The sequence below is a fragment of the Neofelis nebulosa genome, chromosome 11 (genome assembly GCF_028018385.1).
Source record: "Neofelis nebulosa isolate mNeoNeb1 chromosome 11, mNeoNeb1.pri, whole genome shotgun sequence".
Classification (NCBI taxonomy): Eukaryota; Metazoa; Chordata; class Mammalia; order Carnivora; family Felidae; genus Neofelis; species Neofelis nebulosa.
The window spans coordinates 69,526,643-69,545,377 of NC_080792.1; the positions used below are offsets into that span (position 1 = coordinate 69,526,643).

Sequence of the window (18,735 nt, forward strand, 5' to 3'; positions counted from 1 at the left end):
ATACACTATACAGGGACAGCTATACAAATAAGGTGGTTGTTGCAGTAATCACGGAACTCAAATTAAGGAACTGTCACCTTGACAGCTCAAAAGTCATCTGAACGTTAAATCCAGAGCTGGGCAAGTTTTTCAAAACAAAAAAAGAGTTTTAACAAGTGGCTCTCAAACTCCAAGAGAACAGGCAACAGAGCACCATGGAATTTCAGAATCAGAAGGGACCCCGGCATCTTACCCTGAGGCTTCTCTCTCGTACTGTCAAAAATTAGCTGGTCCCTGGCCTACTCCCTCCAGAGACACAGGCAGCTCATAGTGTTAACTTTATCCTGCCACCAAACCAAAACTGGCCTCCCAGGAACCTCCCAACGCCGGTCTGGATAACACACCAGGAAAACAAAACAGGGTCTCTAATTCTTCCTCAAGAATTAGAGTGGTCCCTTCAGAACTCTATTTCTATTGTCACTTTGTCCAAGCTGGATGTCTCAGCCACAGGGTTTCAACTGCTTGCTCACCATCTGTCGTCCTCCTGAGAATACTGTAGTTTTCCTAAGGCTCTTTTCTTAGAAGTACCTAGAGAGGACCCCACTGACTCTCTGAGGCCTGTGAAACCTCTTATCTTTCCTCAGCTTTAGGCATCCTGAGGTAGGCCTCCACAGGCCATACTCATGGTGTTCTCTGAAGCATTATCTGGGGCATGTCAGCTCTTGGAATCCAGGACAGTAGCCTGAGACCCCCACCCCTCGTTCCCCTAGGACCGAGCTCCAGGCTGCCAAGGTCCACCCTCCTATCTCTAAAAGGTCCAGGGGAGGCCGGTAATGTCCCCGGGGTAGGGCAGGTGTTGGGATGCGACCAGAGAAGGCTCCAGCAGCCTGGGAAGTTGCAGTAACGACCCGGAGGAGCCAAGAAGTGGAGGCAGGAAGGTGTGGTGTAGGAAGTGGCCTCAGTGAGTCAGCGGGCCAGGAAAAGGGGCGCTAACGACTGCGATCAGGAACGGGTTAAGGGCACTGAGCAGTGTCTGACCTCAGCTCCAGGGGGCCGGGAATTGGTGGGCAAAGGCGAGGGGGGAGGTCAAGCGGGGCCGATTGCCGCGCGGAGAGGCCGCCAAGAGGCGCTCTCGGCCGGGGTCCCGCCCCTCGGTGTCCCTGCACCGCCCACCCGCCGGCATAGCCGGGCAGCCCGGGGTTTCAGGGCTCGGGCCCCGCAGGGTGGGCAGCAGCGGGGCGCCAGCGACTCCCGCCCGGTACCTACTCGCACGGCGGACAGGCTCGAGGATCACGCGCCGCCAGCGCCTGCCGCCCCCTACGATTCCCGGAGAGCTGGCGCGCGGTGATGACGTCAGGCGGCGCGCGCCGCTGACGTCAGAGGGCCATGGCGGCGGCGGCGTTGGAGCCCTGGCAGGCTGCTGCCCCGCGCAGGAAAAGGCGCTCGGCGGCGCGGCGTCCGCGAGGGAGGGAGGCGGCGGCGGGGGGCCTGGACGCCGAACCAGAGACGGACGGCCGAGTCGTGCTTCGTCGCATCCGGGAGGCCCGGTGAGTGCGGAGTTGGCCCTGGGACCGAGTCTTCATCCTTGGGAGGACCGCTCCGAGCCTCCGTCTCGCCACCTGTAAAGTGGGCATATCTGCAAACCCTTAGGGTTATTGTGAGGGTTTTACGCAGGTGAGGAGCTTATTACAGACTGAATCGGAGTCAAGGTTGTCATTCCTCTTGTTGCACTTCCAGCTGCGCGACGTTCGGCAAGTTCCATAATCTCTGTGCCTCAGTTTTCTCATCTGAGAGATGGCCCTGAAAATAGTACCCGTATAGGCTTGTTTTGAGGATTCAGTGAATTAGTAAATGTATGTAAGTGTAAACCACGGTGCCTGGAGCGGGGTAAGTGCAGAAACAGTGTTTGGTATTAATATCACACGAGTGTTGGTTATTGTTATTGCTGACGCCAGGGAAGCAACACCAACGTGATTGACATCTTCATGGTGATCATCATGAGTTAATTGAGGAGCTGCTGTGTGCCTGCCACTGGCTTATGCATTCTACTTAATACATCTTTATCAATTTGAACATCTCAGACAGCTAGGATCCTGTCAGGGCTCAGAGTCTTAGAGACACCGGTAATGTATGGAACCAGATTTGAAACCCATAGCTTTGCAGCTCCAACACCTGTGCTTCAAAGTTCTCCATTATTCGGGCTTAGACCCTCATCCCTCCATGCTTTGCTCTGCACCTTGCAGTTTAGAACAGTACCTAACAGAGGAAGCACTTTAATAAATGTTACCTATTTTTGTTACTTATTTTTGTTGCCATTATTTATTTGCAGTCATTTAAGGGCCCAGTAAATAACAGCTTTTGTTAGTGCTTCAGATCAACAACTGGGGGAAATTAGACTAATTTTATATGCTCCTCTCCCCCAGAATTAAGGTCAAGAGACAGTTGCTGACTCCGAGGTTACCACTGAATAGAAAGGAGTTGGCTGACCAGTTGATTGAGCCTGAGTAAACAAACAGCAGCGACTCTTTCTAGGATCTTGGAAGACGTCTCTGAGAAGGAGTGTGCCCAGGGATTTGGAAAACCCTTAAGGCACTTTCCCTACACCTTGTATTGTTATTCTTCCTCAACTTCTCCGGTATCCCCCCCCTCCCTTCCTGGGAGCTCCCTGCTTCTTCTTGTACCCATAAATGTGGTGCAGACCCCACTGCTCTGAGTAGAGAGGAGCCCAGCACTTTACACGCTGTTCTGTGCGCAAGCTCACCAGTTTCCAAAGCACTCCCAGTACATTAAAGCTCTCCTGTACCCTCTGTGATGAACATGAGGGCAGCCTCGGGCAGATGTTTTCAATTCTGTGTGGTAAACGCTGGTGTGTGGCTTGTCTGTTCAAATCCAATTTTGTTTAAAATTTTTTTTCTTTTTTCTTTTTTTTTTAGTATTTATTTTTGAGACAGAGAGAGACAGAGCGCGAGTAGGGGAGGGGCAGAGAGAGAGCAAGATACAGAATCCAAAGCAGGCTCCAGGCTCTGAGCTGTCGGCACAGGCCCAAAGCGGAGCTCAAACTCACGAACCGCGATCATGACCTGAGCCGAAGTCGGACACTTAACGGACTGAGCCACCCAGGCGCCTCCCCCCAAATTTTTTCTTTCTTGTGAGAACTTTTAAGATCTACTCTCTTAGCAGCTTCCAAGTATTATTACCTATAGGGGCCATGCTGTATATTACATTCCCATAACTTACTTATTTTATACCTATAAGTTTTTACCTTTTGACCCCCTTTATCCATTTCACACCCATCCTCCCCTCCACAACCATCAATCTGTTCTCTATCTAGGAGCTCAGTATTTTTGTTTTTTAGATTCCGTGTAAAAGTGATGTCATATAGGGGCGCCTGGGTGGCTCATTCCGTTGAGCATCCGACTTTGGCTCAGATCATGATCTCGCGGTTTGTGCATTCGAGTCCTGCATCGGGCTCCTTGCTGCCAGCTCCGAGCCTGGAGCCTGCTTCGGATCCTGTGTCTCCTTCTCTCTCTGTCTCTCAAAAATAAATAAATGTTAAAAAAAAAAAAAAAAAATTTTTTTAAGTGATGTCATCTAGTATTTGTCTGACTTATTTCGCTAAACATAAGGCCCTCAGGGTCCATCCCTGTTTTTGCAAATGGAAAGATTTCATTATTATGGGTGAATAGTATTTCATCTTTTTTCTCGAATCATCCCTCCCTGGACACATAGGCTGTTTTCATACTTAGCTATTGTAAATAATGCTGCAATGAATATGGGGGTTCACATATCTTTTCAAATAGGTGTTTTTGGTTTTGTTTTGTTTTGTTGATAAATAGCCAGAAGAGAAGCTGCTGGGTCGTAGAGTAGTTCTATTTTTAATTTTTTGAATAACCTCCATACTGTTTCCCATAGTGGCTCTGCCAACTTATGTTCCTACCAACAGTGCGTCAGGGTTCCATTTTCTCCACACTCTTGCCAAAGTTTGTTATTTCTCGTCTTTTTGATACGAGCCCTTCTAAACTGGTGTGAGGTGAGATCTCACTGTTTTGATTTGTACTTTCCTGATGGTTACTGATGTTGAGCATCTTTTCACGTACCTGTTGGCTCTCGGTATGTCTTCTCTGGATAAATATCTATTTGGATAATTCCATTGTTTAATCACATTGTTTGGTTGTTTTGTTATTCAGTTGTATGTGTTCTTTATATATTTTAGGTATTAACCTTTTATCAGGTATGTGATGTGCAAATCTTTGCTCCCATGCAGTAGGTTGCCCGTTTTTTTTTGTTGGTGGTGGTTTTCTTTGCTGGGCAGAGGCTGTTTAGTTCGGTGTAGTTTTGCTTATTTTATTGTTGCTTTTGTTGCCTTTGCTGGAGTCAGATCCAAAGCCAGGCCTTTGCCTTTGTTGGAGTCAGATCCAAAGCCAGGACCTAGGTCAAGCAGCTTGCCGCTTATGTTTTCTGGTAAGAGTTTTATGGTACCAGGTCTTCCATTCACGTCTTTAATCCATTTTGAGTTCATTTTTGTGTATGTTATAAGATAGTGGTGCACTTTCATTCTTTTGCATGTGGCTGTCCAGTTTTCCCAACACCATTTATTAAAGAAATTGTCCTTTCCCCCTAGGATATTCTTGGCTCCTTTGTCATAAGGTACCGGACCATATATGTGTGGGTTTATTTCTGGGCTCTCTCTTCTGTTCGGTTGATCTGTGTGTTTGTTTTTATGCCAGGATGCCAATAATCATTATAGCTTTGTAATAGAGTTTGAAACCAGGGAGCATGATGCCTCCAGCTTGGTTCTTTATCAAATTGCTTTGCTGTTCAGAGCCTTTTGTGACTCCAAATTTTAAAGATTGTCTTACGTGAAAAATGTGATAGGAATTTTGATAGGAATTGTATTGAATGTGTAGATGGTTTGGGTAGTGTAGACATTTTAACACTGTTCTTCTAACCCCTGAGCACGAATGTCTTTCCATTTATTTGTGTTGTCTTCAATTTTTTTTCCTTAACGGCTTATAGTTTTCTGTATAAAGGTCTTTCTTCACCTCCTTGGTTAAATTTATCTCTAAGTATTTTTTTTTATGCAATTGTAAATGTAATTGTTGTTTTGTTTTTTAAGTTTGTTTATTTTGAGAGTGTGTGTGTGTGTGTGTGCACACACATGCACAAGCGGGGGAGGGACAGAGAGAGAGGGAGAGAGTCCCAAGCACAGCTCCCACGCCGTCAGTGCAGAGCCCAACACAGGGCTCAGTCCCACGAACTGTGAATCATGACCGGAGCCAAAGTCGAGTTGGATGCCTAACTGACTGAGCCACCCAGGCACCCCAAAATGTGACTGTTTTTTAAATTTATTTTTCTGATAGTTCATTATTAGTGTATCAAAATGCAACAGATTTTTGTGTATTTTTTATCCTGCACCTTATACTGAATTTGTTATTCTAGTAGTTTTTGGTGTCGTCTTTAGGGTTTTCTTTATAAAATACCATGTCATCTGAAAATAGTGGCTGTTTTAGTTCTTCCTTTCCAATCTGGATGCCTTTTATTTATTTTTCTTGTGTAATTGCTCTGGCAAGGACTTCCAATACTACAGTTGACCCTTGGCAACATGGGTTTGAACTGTGTGGTCCACTTAATACGTGAATTTTTTTCCAATAAATACAGTGCTGTAAATGTGTTTTCCTTTAGCATTTTCCTAATAACGTTTTTTTTTCTAGCTTACTTTGCTGTATGAATTCAGTATTTAATACATCTAACCTACAAAGTAGTGTTCATTGACTTTATGTTATTGGTAAGGCTTCCAGGCCACAGTAGCCTATTAGTAGTTACATCTTGGGGGAGTCAGAAGTTATACTCAGATTTTCGACTGCACAGGGGTTTGGCACCCCTAACCCCTGTGTTGTTCAAGGGCCAATTGTATGTCGAATAAAAGTGGCAAGAGTAGCTATCCTTGTCTTGTTGCTGGTCATAGAGGAAAAGCTTTCAGCTTTCAGCGTTCACCATCGAGTACGATGTGGCTTGTCATATGTGGCTTTTCTTATGTTGAGTTACGTTCTCTCCGTACCTGCTTTGTTGAGAGCTTTTATCAAAATGGATGTTGAATTTTGTCACATATTTTTTCTGTGTCTGTTGAGAGGTCATATGCTTTTTATCCTTAATTTTGTTAATGTGGTATATTATTTTGATTAATTCCTGGAATAAATCCCACTTGATCATAGCATATGGTCCTCTTACTGTATTGGGTTAAGTTTGCTGATATTTTGTTGAGGACTTTTCCATCTATGTTCATGACAGATATTGGCCTGGAGGCCTCTCTTCTTATGACATCTTGGCTGGTTTGGACAAGGGCAATGCTGGCCTCATAAAATGAGTTGGGAAGCATTCCTTCCTCTTGTTTTTCCTGGAAAAGTCCTGGAAAAGGACTTTCCTTCCTGGAGAAGGATTGGTATTCATTCTTCTTGGAAGATTTGGTAGAATTCACCAGCGAAGCCATCTGGTCCTGGACTTTTGTTTGTTGGGAGGATTTTGATGACTCATTTAGTCTGCATACTGGTGATTGGTCTGTTCAGAATTTCTGTCCTTGTGATTCAGTCTTGGAAGGTTGTATGTTTCTGGGAATTTACCCTTCTTGATTGCCCAACTATTTGGGGTGAAACTGATCATAGTAGTTTCTTATGATCCTGTGTATATAGTATTGGCAGTAATATCTGTTTCTTTTCTGATTATATTTGTTTGAGGCCTCCGTTGTTTTTTGTTTTTTTTTTTTTAACCTCGGTGAGTCTGGCTACAAGTTTGTGAGCTCTTTTGTTGATCTTTCTATTGTCTTTTTAGTCTGTATTTTCACTTATTTCCATTCCCTTCTGCTAACTTTAGGCTTCCTTTGTTCTTTTTCTAGTTCCTTGATGTGTAAAGGTAGATTGCTTATCGGGGCTTTACTTGTTTCTTGAGGTAGGCCTGTTTCACTATAAACTTCCTTGGAACTACTTTTTTTTTTTTTTTAAGTAAGCTCTACACCCAGTGTGGGGCTTGAACTCACTATCACATGAGATCAAGAGTCACGCGCTCCGCTGTGAGCCAGCCAGGTGTGCCATTCTGAGAACCACTTTTGCTGCATTCTATAAATTTTGCTAAGTTGTATTCCACTTTCATTTGTCGTGAGGTATTTTTTGGTTTCTCTTTTGATCTGTTCATTGACCCATTGGTTGCTCAGCAAGCTCCGTGTTTGTGAATTTCCAGTATTCTTCTTAGAATTGATTTCTAGTTCCATACCACTGGGGTCAGAAAAGATGCTGGATATGATTTCAGTGATCATTTTAGAAAGTTCCAGTCTCAAGTTTATTAAGGCTTGTCTTGTGGCCTGGCATGTGATCTGTCTTGGAGAATGTTCCATGTGCACTTGAGAGGAATGTGTTCCACGTACTGCTTTTGGATGGAGAGCTCTAAATGTACCTGTTAAGTCCATCTGGTCTAACTTGTTGTCTGAGGCTGATGTTTCCTTACTGATCTTCTGTCTGGATGGTCTATCCAATGATGTAAGTGAGGTGTTAAAATCCCCTACTATTCTTGTACTGCTGTCGATTTCTCCTTTTAGGTCTGCTCATATTTGCTCTACGTATCTAGTTACTCCTAAAATTGGGTGCGTAAATATTTACAAATGTTGCATCCTCTTGTTAGATCGATTCCTTTATCACATAATGTTCTTCTTTGGCTCGAGTTACAATGTTTGGATTTTTCTTTTCCCTCCTTCATTGGACTGAGAATCAGAAGATGATTTGTTAGCTGTGCAACCTGGAACAAAGCACACCCCTTCTCTCAGTCTGTTTTTCTCTCTGTAAAATAGAAACAACAAATTCTTCTCCCAGGCTCAAATAAGAGAGTGTGTATAAAAGAGCTTCGTGAACTATGAGATGCTGTCCAGATACGAAAAGTGACAATGCTCGTGATGATTATGCAACAACCAGATGTTCAGGAGAAGATTTTTTTTTTTAATTTTTCTAATGTTTATTTCTTTTGAGAGAGAGAGAGAGAGAGAGAGAGCAAGCATGCACAAGTGGGGGGGAGGGCAGAGAGAGAGGGGGAGAGAGAATCCCGAGCAGGCTCCACGTTCAGCACAGAGCCCAACACGGGGGGCTTAGTCCCAGGAACCATGAGATCACGACCTGAGCGGAAAGCGAACCAGACGCTTAACCAGCTGAGCCACCCAGGTGCCCCCATAGATTAAATTATTTGAACCTTTCACAAAAAATTGAGCATCAAAAGATGCTATAATTGGGGGCACCCAGCAGGCCCAGTCAGTGGAGCATGCAGCTCCTGATCTCGGGGTCCTGAGTTCGAGCCCCAGGTTGCAGGGTAGAGTTTACTTAATTAAAAAAAAAAAAAAAAAAAGGGAAGAAGATGCCATAATTGGACTTGTTTTCCTTTTGACCCCTTTAGGCATTTCTCCCACCTCCAACCCCCTACCTCTGGCAACCACTCATCTGTCCTCTGTATCCGTGAGCTCGGTTTTTTGGTTCTGTTTTTTTTGTTTTGTTTCGGTGTTTTGTTTTTGTTTTTTAAGATTCCACATGTGAGTTATTTAGAATATTTCTCTTTTTCTGTTTGGTCTGTTTTACTAAGCACAGTGACCGTAAGGTCCATCAATATTGCAGATGGAAAGATTTCATTCTTTCTTATGGCTGAGTAGTATTCCATTGTGTATATACACCATAGTTTCTTTGTCCATTCATCCATTGATGGACACTTAGGTTGTTTCTATATTTTCATTCATAAATAAGGCTTCAGTGAACATAGGGGTGCATGTACCTTTTCCAGTTAGCGTTTTCATTTTCTTCAGATAAATACTCAGAAGGGGAATTGCTGGATCATATGGTAGTTCTATTTTTATTTTATTTTTTAATGTTCATTTGTTTTTGAGAGAGAGAGACAGACAGAGCGTGAGCAGGGGAGGGGCAGAGAGAGAGGGAGACACAGAATCCGAAGCGGTCTCCAGGCTCTGAGCTGTCAGTGCAGAGCCCGATGTGGGGCTCGAACTCGTGAACTGTGAGATCATGACCAGAGCCAAAGTTGGACACTAAACTGACTGAGCCACGCAGGTGCCCCTATTTTTAATTTTTATGAGGAACTTCCTTACACTTTTCCATAGTTGGCTGCACCAATTTACATTCCCACCAACAGCGAATAAGGGTTTTCCTTTTCTCTACATCTTTGCCAACACTTGTTCTTTCTTGTTTTTTTTGAAAATAGCCATCCTAACAGATGTGGTGTGGTATCTCATTGTGGTTTCGATTTGCACTTCCCTTGTGATTCATGATGTTGAGCATCTTTTCACGTACTCGTTGACCATCTATATGTCTTCTATGGAAAAATGTCTATTTGGATCTGCCCATTTCTTAATTAGATTGCTTGGGTTTTCTTGTCACTGAGTTGTAGGAGTTTTTCATATTTTGGGTATTAATCCCTTATCAGATACATGATTTGCAAACGTTTTCCCATACAGTGGGTTGCCTTTTTATTTTGTTGATGGTTTCCTTTGCTGTGCAGAAGCTTTCTGGTTTGATGTAGTCCCACATGTTTGTTTTTGCTTTTGTTTTTACTTTTGGTAATCAAATTTTGAAAATCACTACCAAGACCTATGTCAAGCAGCTTTTCCCCTGTGTTTTCTATGAGGAGTTTTATGGTTCCTGGTCTTACATTCAAGTCTTTAATCCATTTTGGGTTAATTTTTGTGTACGGTGCAAAATAGTGGTTTCATTCTTTGCATGTGGCTGTCCAGCTTTCCCAACACCATTTATTAAAGAGGCTGTTCTCTCCCTCTTGTATATTCTTGGCTCCTTTGTCATAAAGTGTTTGACCCTATATATTTGGGTTTATTTCTGAGCTTTCTCTTCTGTTCCATTCATCTGTGTGTCTGTTTTAATGCCAATACTATATTGTTTTGATTACTGTAACTTTGTAGTAGAAATCTGAAATCAGGAAGCGTGATGCCTTTAGCTTTGTTTTCCTTTCTCAAGATGGCTCTGGCTATTCAGTCTTTCATGACTCCATACCAATTTGGGGATCCTTGTTTCTATTTCTGTGAAAACTGCGATTAGAATTTTGATAGGAATTGCGTTGTGTCTGTAGGTGGCTTTGGGTAGTATAGACATTTTAACACTGTTCTTCCAATGCATGAGCACGGAACACCTTTCCATTTACCTGTGTTTTCGATTTCTTTCCTTAATGTCTTATAGTTTTCAGTATATAGGCTTTCACCTCCTTGGTTAAGTTTATTCCTCGGTGTTTTATTCTTTTTGATGCAATTTCAAATGGGATCACCTTCTAAATTTCTTTTTCTGATAGTTAATTATTAGTGTATAGAAACGGAACAGACTTTTGTGTATTGATATTGTATCCTGCAACTTTACTGAATTCATTATTAGTTTGAACAGGTTTTGGGGGGGAGTCTTTAAGGTTTTCCATATATGTCATCTGCAAATAGCGAGTTTTACTTCTCTCCTTTCTTGTTTCGATGCCTTTTATTTGTTTTTCTTGGTAATTGCTCTGGCTGGGATTCTAATTCTATATTGAATAGAAGTAGCAAAAGTGGGTATCTTTATCTTATTCCTGATATTAGAGAAAATAATAACAGCTGAAACTTCTCGCCATTGAATGTGATGTTACCTTGGGCTTGTCACATGTGGCCTTTATTATGTTGAGGTATGTTCTCTCTATACCCACTTTGTTGGGAAATATCCATCATAAATGGATATTAAATTTTGTCAGATTCTTTCCCTGCATTTCTCAACATGATCATATGATTTTTATTCTTCATTTTGTTAATGTGGTGTATCATGTTCATTAATTTGCATGTGTGAACTATCCCTGCATCCCTGGAGTAAATCCCGCTTGATCATAGTGTATGATTCTTTTAGCATGTGGGTGAATTTGGTTTGCTAGTATTTTGTTGAGCATTTTTGCATCCAAATTTATCAAAGACAGTGGCCTGTAATTTTTTTGTAGTGTCCTTGTCTGGTTTTGGCATCAGGGTAATGCTGGCCCCAGAAATGAATTTGGAAGCATTCCCTCTTCTGTGTTTTGGGGTTTTTTTTGTTTTTGTTTTTTATTTTGGTTAGGGGGAAGCTTGGGAAGGATCAGTATTCATTCTCTGAATGGTAGAATTCACCATTAAAGCCGTCTAGTTCTGGCCTTTTGTCTTTTTGGAAGTTTGAAATTGCCAATTCTTTTGGGTTGTCCAAATTGTTGCTGTGTATTTTCACAGTAGTCCCTTTGATCTTTTGGTTTTTTGTGGTGTCCGTTGTAATATCTCCTCTATCATTTCTGATTTTGAGTCCCCTCTCTCTCTCTTTTGTTCTTGGTGTGTCTAGGTAAAGGTTTGTCGATTTTGTTCCTCGTTCAAAAAATCTGCTCTTCTGTTGATCTTTTTTCCTATCTTTTTTTGGAATCTATTTCATTTATTTTTGTTCTGGTCTTTGTTATTTCCTTTCTACTAACTTTGGGCTTTGTTCTTTTTCTAGTTTGTGAGGTGTAACATTTGGCTATTTATTTCAGACTTTTCTAGCTTCTTGAGGTAGGCCTGTATTGCTATAAACTTACCACTTAGAACCATTTTTGCAGCATCCCAAAAATGTTGGTCTGCCTCTAGGTTAAATTCTATTTTGTCTGATATAAGTATAGCTCTCCCAGCTCTCTTTTGGTTTCCACTCGCACACAACATCTTTTCTGTCTCCTCACTTTCGGTCTGTGTTGTCCTTATGTCCAAAGTGCGTCTTTTGTGGGCATCCCATGGATGGGTTGGTGTTTTCAGTCATTGAATATCTTTTGATTGGACAAATTCATCAGTTTGTTTTAAATCACTGTTGACAGTGTTTTGCTCTGGGTTTGCATAAGCTGGTAGACCTGAATAAAGAAAGCCTAGACACTGTTTTTGTCTCTCCTTTTACTTCCACCTTGGAATTAGTTGTGATAAGGCAAAGACTGTTTATTGAGTACCTGCTGCATGCAAGGCACAGTGCTGTGTGTTGACTCATTTGATCCCTTTCATAATCCTGCTTGATAGGTATGATTCTTTTCCCCATCTTAGGGGTGAGGAAACTGAAACTCAGAGAGCTTAAACCTGGGCAGCTAGCAACTATTTATGGAGCTCTGCATCTGTGCCAGGCGGTGGTGTGGACTGACCCAGACCAGTCCCTGGGAATTGGGTCGTCCTCCAGCCACCCTTCTGCCCTCTCGGAGTGCCAGCAGTGCTGGTCTGGCTCTGGACATGCACACTGTGAATCCCCGCATCCAGCTCATGGTCAGGAGGAGGGCCACTGGTGGGGCGGCCTGGAGAAGGTTGGGAGATGACCATGCCTTTTTTTTCTTAACAGGGAGGACCTGCTTCTCTCTGATTTCTGGAGTCTGGCCCTAGGTGGGTACCGCCTGGCGAAGGCTGGGGGTGGTAGGTGTGGGAGGAGAGCCTGAATGTGGGCAAAGGAAGGAACGTAGTCCTCATTGGATGATATTTTCTTCACAGAGCGGTGTCCATGCTGGGTTCTCATTCTGACTTCCCACTTATAACCGTGTGCCTTGGCACTTAACTCTGAGCCTCAGTTTTTCTTTGAAAGAGAGGTAACAGAGTACACACCCTGTGGTGTAATTTTGAGGATTAAATGAGGCTGTTCAGTTAAGTGCTTGGAACAGTGTTTGCCTGTGCATGCGAGACCATACGTTCAGCTGTCACTGTCATTGTTGAAATGTATACTTAGCGAGCTCTTTTCCCCAACTTTGCGGTGGAGGCTTGTTTTTCCCCACGCGGTTGTAACCTCCTCCTCAACAGAACCTGTGGCCATCTGAATATTAACATGTGCGGCAAACATACCAGCAGTCACAGTCTATATGGAGGGACATTTAGTTATTTATTCCTTCATTTTTCAGTCATTCTACATAACGGTGCAGGGAGCACCTTTATGCATAAAGCTTTTACCAAATGTAGGGTGATTCTCTTCAGACGTATTCCCGGAAGAGGAATCATGCAGTGAAAAGGCGGTGACTGAGTTGATATCTGTTGTCAAGTTTTTCCAGAACTGCTTTGACCAATCAGTTCCTCACATGCCCTTTCCCAGCCGGAGGTCTCATTCACAGATCTCTTTGCTAAGAAGTGAAAACTGCCGTCTTGCTGTGGAAACATAGGGCCTTTTGTTTTTCGGGTGCAGGTTTGTTCAAGTAAGTTCAGTGCCAGTGAAATGAAATGAGAGACCAGAGAACCCACTGCTGTAGGAGAAGATGTAAACAGATTATTTTTTGTTAGACTCAAAAGCCCCAGTCTACCTTTTTTATTCTTTGAACTTTTTACACGATGTTGAGAGCTCTGCTCCTCGGTTCTTTGTTATCATCAAAAAAGTAGGTACTTCAGAGCATAGCCCGCACTTACCAGGCACCTCCCACCAAATTAGAATGAGCTCCCATTAGAGCTTTAGGTGGAAACTGTGCCCATAAATGAAACCTATTTTTTGCTGGAAGCATCTGTGGGGTTGCAGGCCGTGGGTATGCAGGGACCAGGACAGCCTGTCTGTGTGGGCGGGCGTGGCTGCATGCCCCAGGCATGTTTGGGAGCGAGGGCTGCAGCCTTCTTTCTGAGGAGCTGAAGCCTTTGCTGACCTCCTTTTCTCCCTGGGGCTGTGGCCTCGTGTGGATGGTTGGGTTCACGGGGCCAGAGCATGCCCGCTGACTGTGTTCCGGGCCTGCTCTTTCAGAAACCATCAACGGCTGTCTGACGAAACATCTGGAACAACTGAAGGCCCCAGTGGGGACTCTCTCGGAAGTCTTTGGAAACCTGCATCTCGACTCCTCGCCAGATGAGTCGGATGCGGCCCCCGGCTCCCTCCCGGGAGAGACCGTGGTGCCGGGAACCTGCCGTCTGAAGTGTGTATGCTACGGCCTTGGGAACTTTGCCACCTGCGTCATGGCTAGAAACCAGCTAACGTTTTTGCTTCTCTTCCTGGAAAAGTGCCAGGTAAAGTTTTGGATTCTTCTTTATCGCCCCTCTGCTGGTCTTGCACACGGATCTTCGGGTTGACGGGACTCATTCTTCCCTCCCGCAGATTCCCAGAAGGCACTGCTGGGTGTACGACCCTGTGTTTAGCCAACTAGAAATTGCAGTTCTGAATAGCCTCGGTGTGATTGTCCTCAGTGAGAACGAGGTGAGTGGGGGAGGGGAAGGGGAGGGGGGAGCTGTGTAACTGACGGGACCCCGGGCTGTGCCATGTGGACACCCTCGCTCGGAGACAGCAGTCATCCCTTCCCACCACACACTTGCCTTCCCAATGCCTGGAATGTGGGACCCGTCAGTACCCACGTTGTGGCCTACGTGGTACCCATCACAGAAAAATAAATCATACAAGTGGCATGAACTGAAACCTGTTATATTTGCAAAATTCCTTTTATTTCTTTTGAGAGAGTGCAAGAAGGGGAGGGGCGGAGAGAGAGAGAGAGAACGAACAAGAACGAAGCAGGCTCTGCACCAGCAGCATGGAGCCCAATGCAGGGCTCGAACCCACGAATTGTGGGATCGTGACCTGAGCCGAAAGCAACAGTCAAGGCTTAACTGACTAGGCCACCCAGGCGCCCGTTTTTAAAATTCTTGTGAGAATTGTGTGTCCAGGAACTATGGTAATTTACTAAATTGGTATTTACTGTGGGATGAAAAAAATGAAGGGCTACAGTCTCGGTGCCTCCAATGAGGGCCTCCTGGTTGGAATTGACTGTCCTAGGGGAGGTTATGGAAGGGGACAGAATAGCTCTCACTGAACCTGTAGCCATCACACCCGTAGCGTCGGGCTGGGTGGCAGGTAGATGCTGTGCCCTGCATGCCCTAAATGGTTGACATGTGAAATTTCTGAGCCCTGGAGGACAGACAGTCCTTTCCTAGGAGAGGGCAGAAGCCAGCATACAGGCACAGACTTCTGCAAGTAGTTTTGCCTTGTTTGGGGGATTGCAGACAGAATAATCCTCTGATTCCTGTGTTCCAAAACAGCCATCTCCTTGCTTTTTACGAAACTCGAACACTAGGCCCGGCTGAGAGAAGAGAATCCTTTGCTGGTGTTGGCGAGGCCCTGAAACGCTGCCGCTCCCTCACCCCATCTTTTCTGAGTGCCTGCCCCGTGCTGGGCGAGATCTGGGGGGAGGCCAAGATAAATGCAGGCCCCGTCTTCAGGGAGCCAACGGTCCCATCAAGGCGTGTGGCCTGTAACCAGTAAACGGCGAGCAGAACGGTGAGGGGGAGCCACCACCCCCGCGCCGGCTGGAGGGAGTCCTGGGTCAGAGCCGAGCCGGGACCAGAGGTCCACCGGGTGTCTGCTGGAGGGACTGAGGCAGGGGCACAGGCCGCCTGTGCAGAGCGGCTGTTGGGGAGCCACTGCCTGTTCGTGAACACAAGGGAGAAGAGGACGGAGCGCAGAGGCCCAGGGGAGGCAGGCCCAGGCGGCAGGGGGAGGGCCTGTGTCCCTGCCGCAGGTCTGGCTATGGAGCCACAGTTCTCAAAGAGGGCACAGTTGTATCCCCCAGGGGACAGCTGGAAAGGACCGACTGTGATAGGGGTCTGCAGAAAGGGACACAGGAGGCCTGGAGTTCACCAAGCACAGTCCACGGGCACAGTAACCGTTGCCCTCCATCCTGCCCTTGCTGTCACGGACCCAAAGGCCCCTCTGCGGACCCAGAGCTGCGTTCACAGGACACACATTTATTCAGTCGACACAGGTTCTTTCTGGACATCGTGATTTCCAAACTTGTAGCCCCATGTCGCTGCATCTGTTTCCAGGGGATAGGTCAACCTGCCTTCCCCGCAGCTCACTGTTCTTTCCAGCGAGGCTGACACAACCTGGAATACGGGTCGAAGGCGTCCGGGGTGATCGGATACACGTGTCCGTTGTGAAGCGACTCCAGCGAGGTTCGTTAACACACGTGTCCCCTCACACTCGTACGCTTTTATTTACATTGTGGTGAGAACGCTCAGCTCGGTCCTCCCCTCCCCCTCCCCTCGTGCTCAGAGCGGAGGGGTTTACACTGTGTGTGTGGCGCCCCCAGGAGGGAAGACGCAGCGTGTGGGGCGAGCCCACCGTCTTTTACATGCCCCACTGCGGGACGGCCCTGTACAACAACGTCCTGTGGAGCAACTGGTCGGTAGATGCCCTTTCCAAGATGGTCGTCATCGGGAACAGCTTCAGGGGCCTTGAGGAAAGGTGAGCGGGGAACAGGGACGTGCCCGTTCCTGACGGACCCGCAAGCGGGAGACGTTGCCATGACTCTCATGCCCAGAGACACTTTTCCGTAGGAACCCGGACGGGCTCAGAGGGGGGGCGTGAACCCCAAGTTGGGCTGCGGCATAAGTTAAGGAGTCTTTTGCCAAGATTCCCTCCCTTCCCTTATGACGGACAAGTTTCCGAAAGTGGGGGAAACCGACCTCTCCCACAGCTGCTCACACCTACACACACCCGGGTGTCCACCGCCACGTCTCCCTTGATGAAAGGGGGGGTGGGGGGGGCTCACGCTTTCTCTGATTACTGTACCTGTTCCACAGTCCCCCTCCTTTTTAAAACATTTGTTGCCTTTAAGCCGCCTTGCCTTCCTGTAATACGCTCTCATTCCTCCTAGTCGTGACGGGTTTTGTTTTCTTTAATTTCTAGGTTGCTGGCAAGGATTCTGCAGAAAAATTATCCCTACGTTGCAAAGGTATCTAAACAAAGGGGCGGGGATGGGAAAGGGTGTGGGACCAGACTGCTTCTCCCTTCCTGTGAAGAACTCTGCCTGGACGTGCGTGGGAGAACGCTGACGAGGGGCTCACGGAGGGCGCGGTGACGGTACCGCGCCCGCTGAGCTTTCTCCATCGCTCTGTGTCACAGAAAGCAATGACCTGCCCTTCGTTCTCAGTATCGAGCCCTACATACTCACTGCCCTTGGACCTTCCAGTTCATCACCAAAAGCACTTGAGTTAAAATATCCTAGTCCTTTTATTTTTTTTTTAAGGTAACATGGGGTGACTAACAGATCACGCACAGGAGCGTGGGGTTTACTGTGACCGTCCGGTTTGTACATTTTACATCTGAATGTTCCTGCTCAGGTTATGCAGGGACTGGAGGAGCTTGGGCTGCCGGAGACGCCACAGTACGCGGACGTATTCAACGACACCTCCGTCCACTGGTTCCCTGTACAGAAGCTGGAACAGCTCCCCACGGACACGTGGGCATTTCGGGAAGAACCAGACTATGGGGACTGTGAGGACCTTGAAATCATCAGGAACGAGACAAGAGGTCCTTCGGCTGCTGACCTGAAGTCGCCATGACATGGTGCCAGCCGAGGCAGAAGCAGCTGCCCCCGGAGAGGACGGGGGAGGCTCCATGGAGGGAGTGCCAACAGCCCCCTTCTTTGCAGTGGGCCAGATTGCAGAGCACCGGGAATATTCCATTCGGTTCTCCCCCTTAGACGAGGACTTGCTGTGGAAGGGCTCGGCATAAAGATGCACCTCCTGAGCGTTGTGTCTTATGTCCTTTGCTGGCAACCTGACCCAATAGGGAATACTCCCAGATGGAGAGTAAGTACTCTTTCAAGGCCGGTTTCAAACACTGTTTATTCATAACCACGTCCGTCTCCAGTGCACGTGTCCGGCCTGCTGCCCTCTACTTGGCCATGTCAATCAGGCTCTGCAGGGAGGTGGGCACCCAGGTCTTCTCGCCCTGGACAAACACTACCCCGCGGTCGATGTAGATGACGATGCGGCCAAACGTGTAGAGCTGCTTCCCTTCGTGTCGCTTCCCGATGACCGGCATAAAGACGATGTTGTGCTCCTCGGCCTTGGTCTCAATGAGGTCCTTGAAGTTCATGGGCACGGAGCTGGCGGCCACGCCGATGCCCCTCTGGGCCATGTTCTCAGCCTCTCGTCGCTCCTGCATGGCCTCGTACTGGAAGTCCTTCCTCCTCTCCGTGTGGGTGAGGTAGGCAATGTTCTCCCGTGCCCCAGGCTGCATGTAGGCACCTGGGAGACAGGGGAGGGGAGGGGGGGAGTGAGGACAGGTGTTGCGACACACAGGGAAACAGACTGCTTTGGCAAAACCTGCCTGTGACTCTGTGAAGGGCGGCGGGGCCCTTGGGGGCACAGAGAACTGAGACGGACATTAAGCACCTTCCGGGAAGCTCGGGCAGCTGTCCGCCACCACAAGAAAACTGGAATGATGTGTAATAACCAGAGAGATGCTGAACATAAAATACCACAAGAGATTCATCCTCCCAGGGCCGGAAACCTTGACAGCACACGGCCTAGCCTAGTTCTATTTTTAACGTCTCCGTACAGGCCCGGCCCCGGAAGGATTCAGAATGCAACTGGGGAGCCAAAATAGCTGCTGAAGGACAGCACGGGGCCCCAAATGCCCGGTGCCGAGGGGTGTGGACGGGAACAGCTCTAGGAGGTGGCCTGGGGTGGCTGAGGAAGAGTTTCTAGAGAGGGTGGAAAAGGGAACGGCCCCCTGAAGGACCTGGGTAAGTAAAGAGCACAGAAGTACACCCACCTCATTAAACAGAACGTATAACCTACGAACTCGATTTTCATGGAACAGACTCAGTCAAAGGATTAAAGGCTCAGGAAATAGAAACTACAACCCTAGTTGTCACTCTGGCTGGGTAACCTTGAACAAGCTCTCGGCCCTGAGGAGCTTATCTGGGAGGCAGCGCTGGCCTGGGTCCTCCGGTGGCCTTCACGTGAAGACTCAAGCACACTGACACAGGACTGACGGACCT

General features: G+C 46.7%; 3 protein-coding genes across 6 annotated transcripts in view; 1 reads left to right on the forward strand and 2 right to left on the reverse strand.

Moving 5' to 3' along the window:
- The window catches only part of HPS4 (HPS4 biogenesis of lysosomal organelles complex 3 subunit 2), a 27,880-nt gene extending 26,508 nt beyond the window's left edge, over positions 1-1,372 (reverse strand). Inside the window, exon 1 of one of the 2 annotated variants that reach the window (XM_058693106.1) lies at positions 1,246-1,372. The gene's annotated coding sequence lies outside the window, so the exon portion shown is untranslated. Of the gene's footprint in view, positions 1-1,241 lie in introns of both variants that reach the window. The other variant, XM_058693105.1, reaches the window with a different exon arrangement.
- On the forward strand, positions 1,342-17,584 carry SRRD (SRR1 domain containing). Its single transcript, XM_058693108.1, has 7 exons — positions 1,342-1,526; positions 12,339-12,379; positions 13,704-13,963; positions 14,052-14,150; positions 16,033-16,187; positions 16,632-16,677; positions 17,066-17,584. Exons 1-7 carry the CDS (start codon positions 1,366-1,368, stop codon positions 17,285-17,287), a joined length of 984 nt encoding a protein of 327 aa, XP_058549091.1. The 5' UTR covers positions 1,342-1,365; the 3' UTR covers positions 17,288-17,584.
- The window catches only part of TFIP11 (tuftelin interacting protein 11), a 15,204-nt gene continuing 14,022 nt past the window's right edge, over positions 17,554-18,735 (reverse strand). For all 3 annotated transcript variants that reach the window (XM_058693104.1, XM_058693102.1, XM_058693103.1), the window contains exon 13: positions 17,554-17,977. In XM_058693104.1, the coding sequence (XP_058549087.1) occupies positions 17,622-17,977 (356 nt within the window). In that variant the 3' untranslated portion in view covers positions 17,554-17,621. The remainder of the gene's footprint in view (positions 17,978-18,735) is intronic.

What these genes read in the sequence shown, in the direction of transcription:
- SRRD (XM_058693108.1), top strand. Translation starts at nt 1,366, where the DNA reads ATGGCGGCGGCGGCGTTGGAGCCCTGGCAGGCTGCTGCCCCGCGCAGG. An exon ending in TTTCTGGAGTCTGGCCCTAG is followed by an intron (nt 12,380 to 13,703) that starts GTGGGTACCGCC and finishes CTGCTCTTTCAG; the next exon opens with AAACCATCAACGGCTGTCTG. An exon ending in TCTTCCTGGAAAAGTGCCAG is followed by an intron (nt 13,964 to 14,051) that starts GTAAAGTTTTGG and finishes TCCCTCCCGCAG; the next exon opens with ATTCCCAGAAGGCACTGCTG.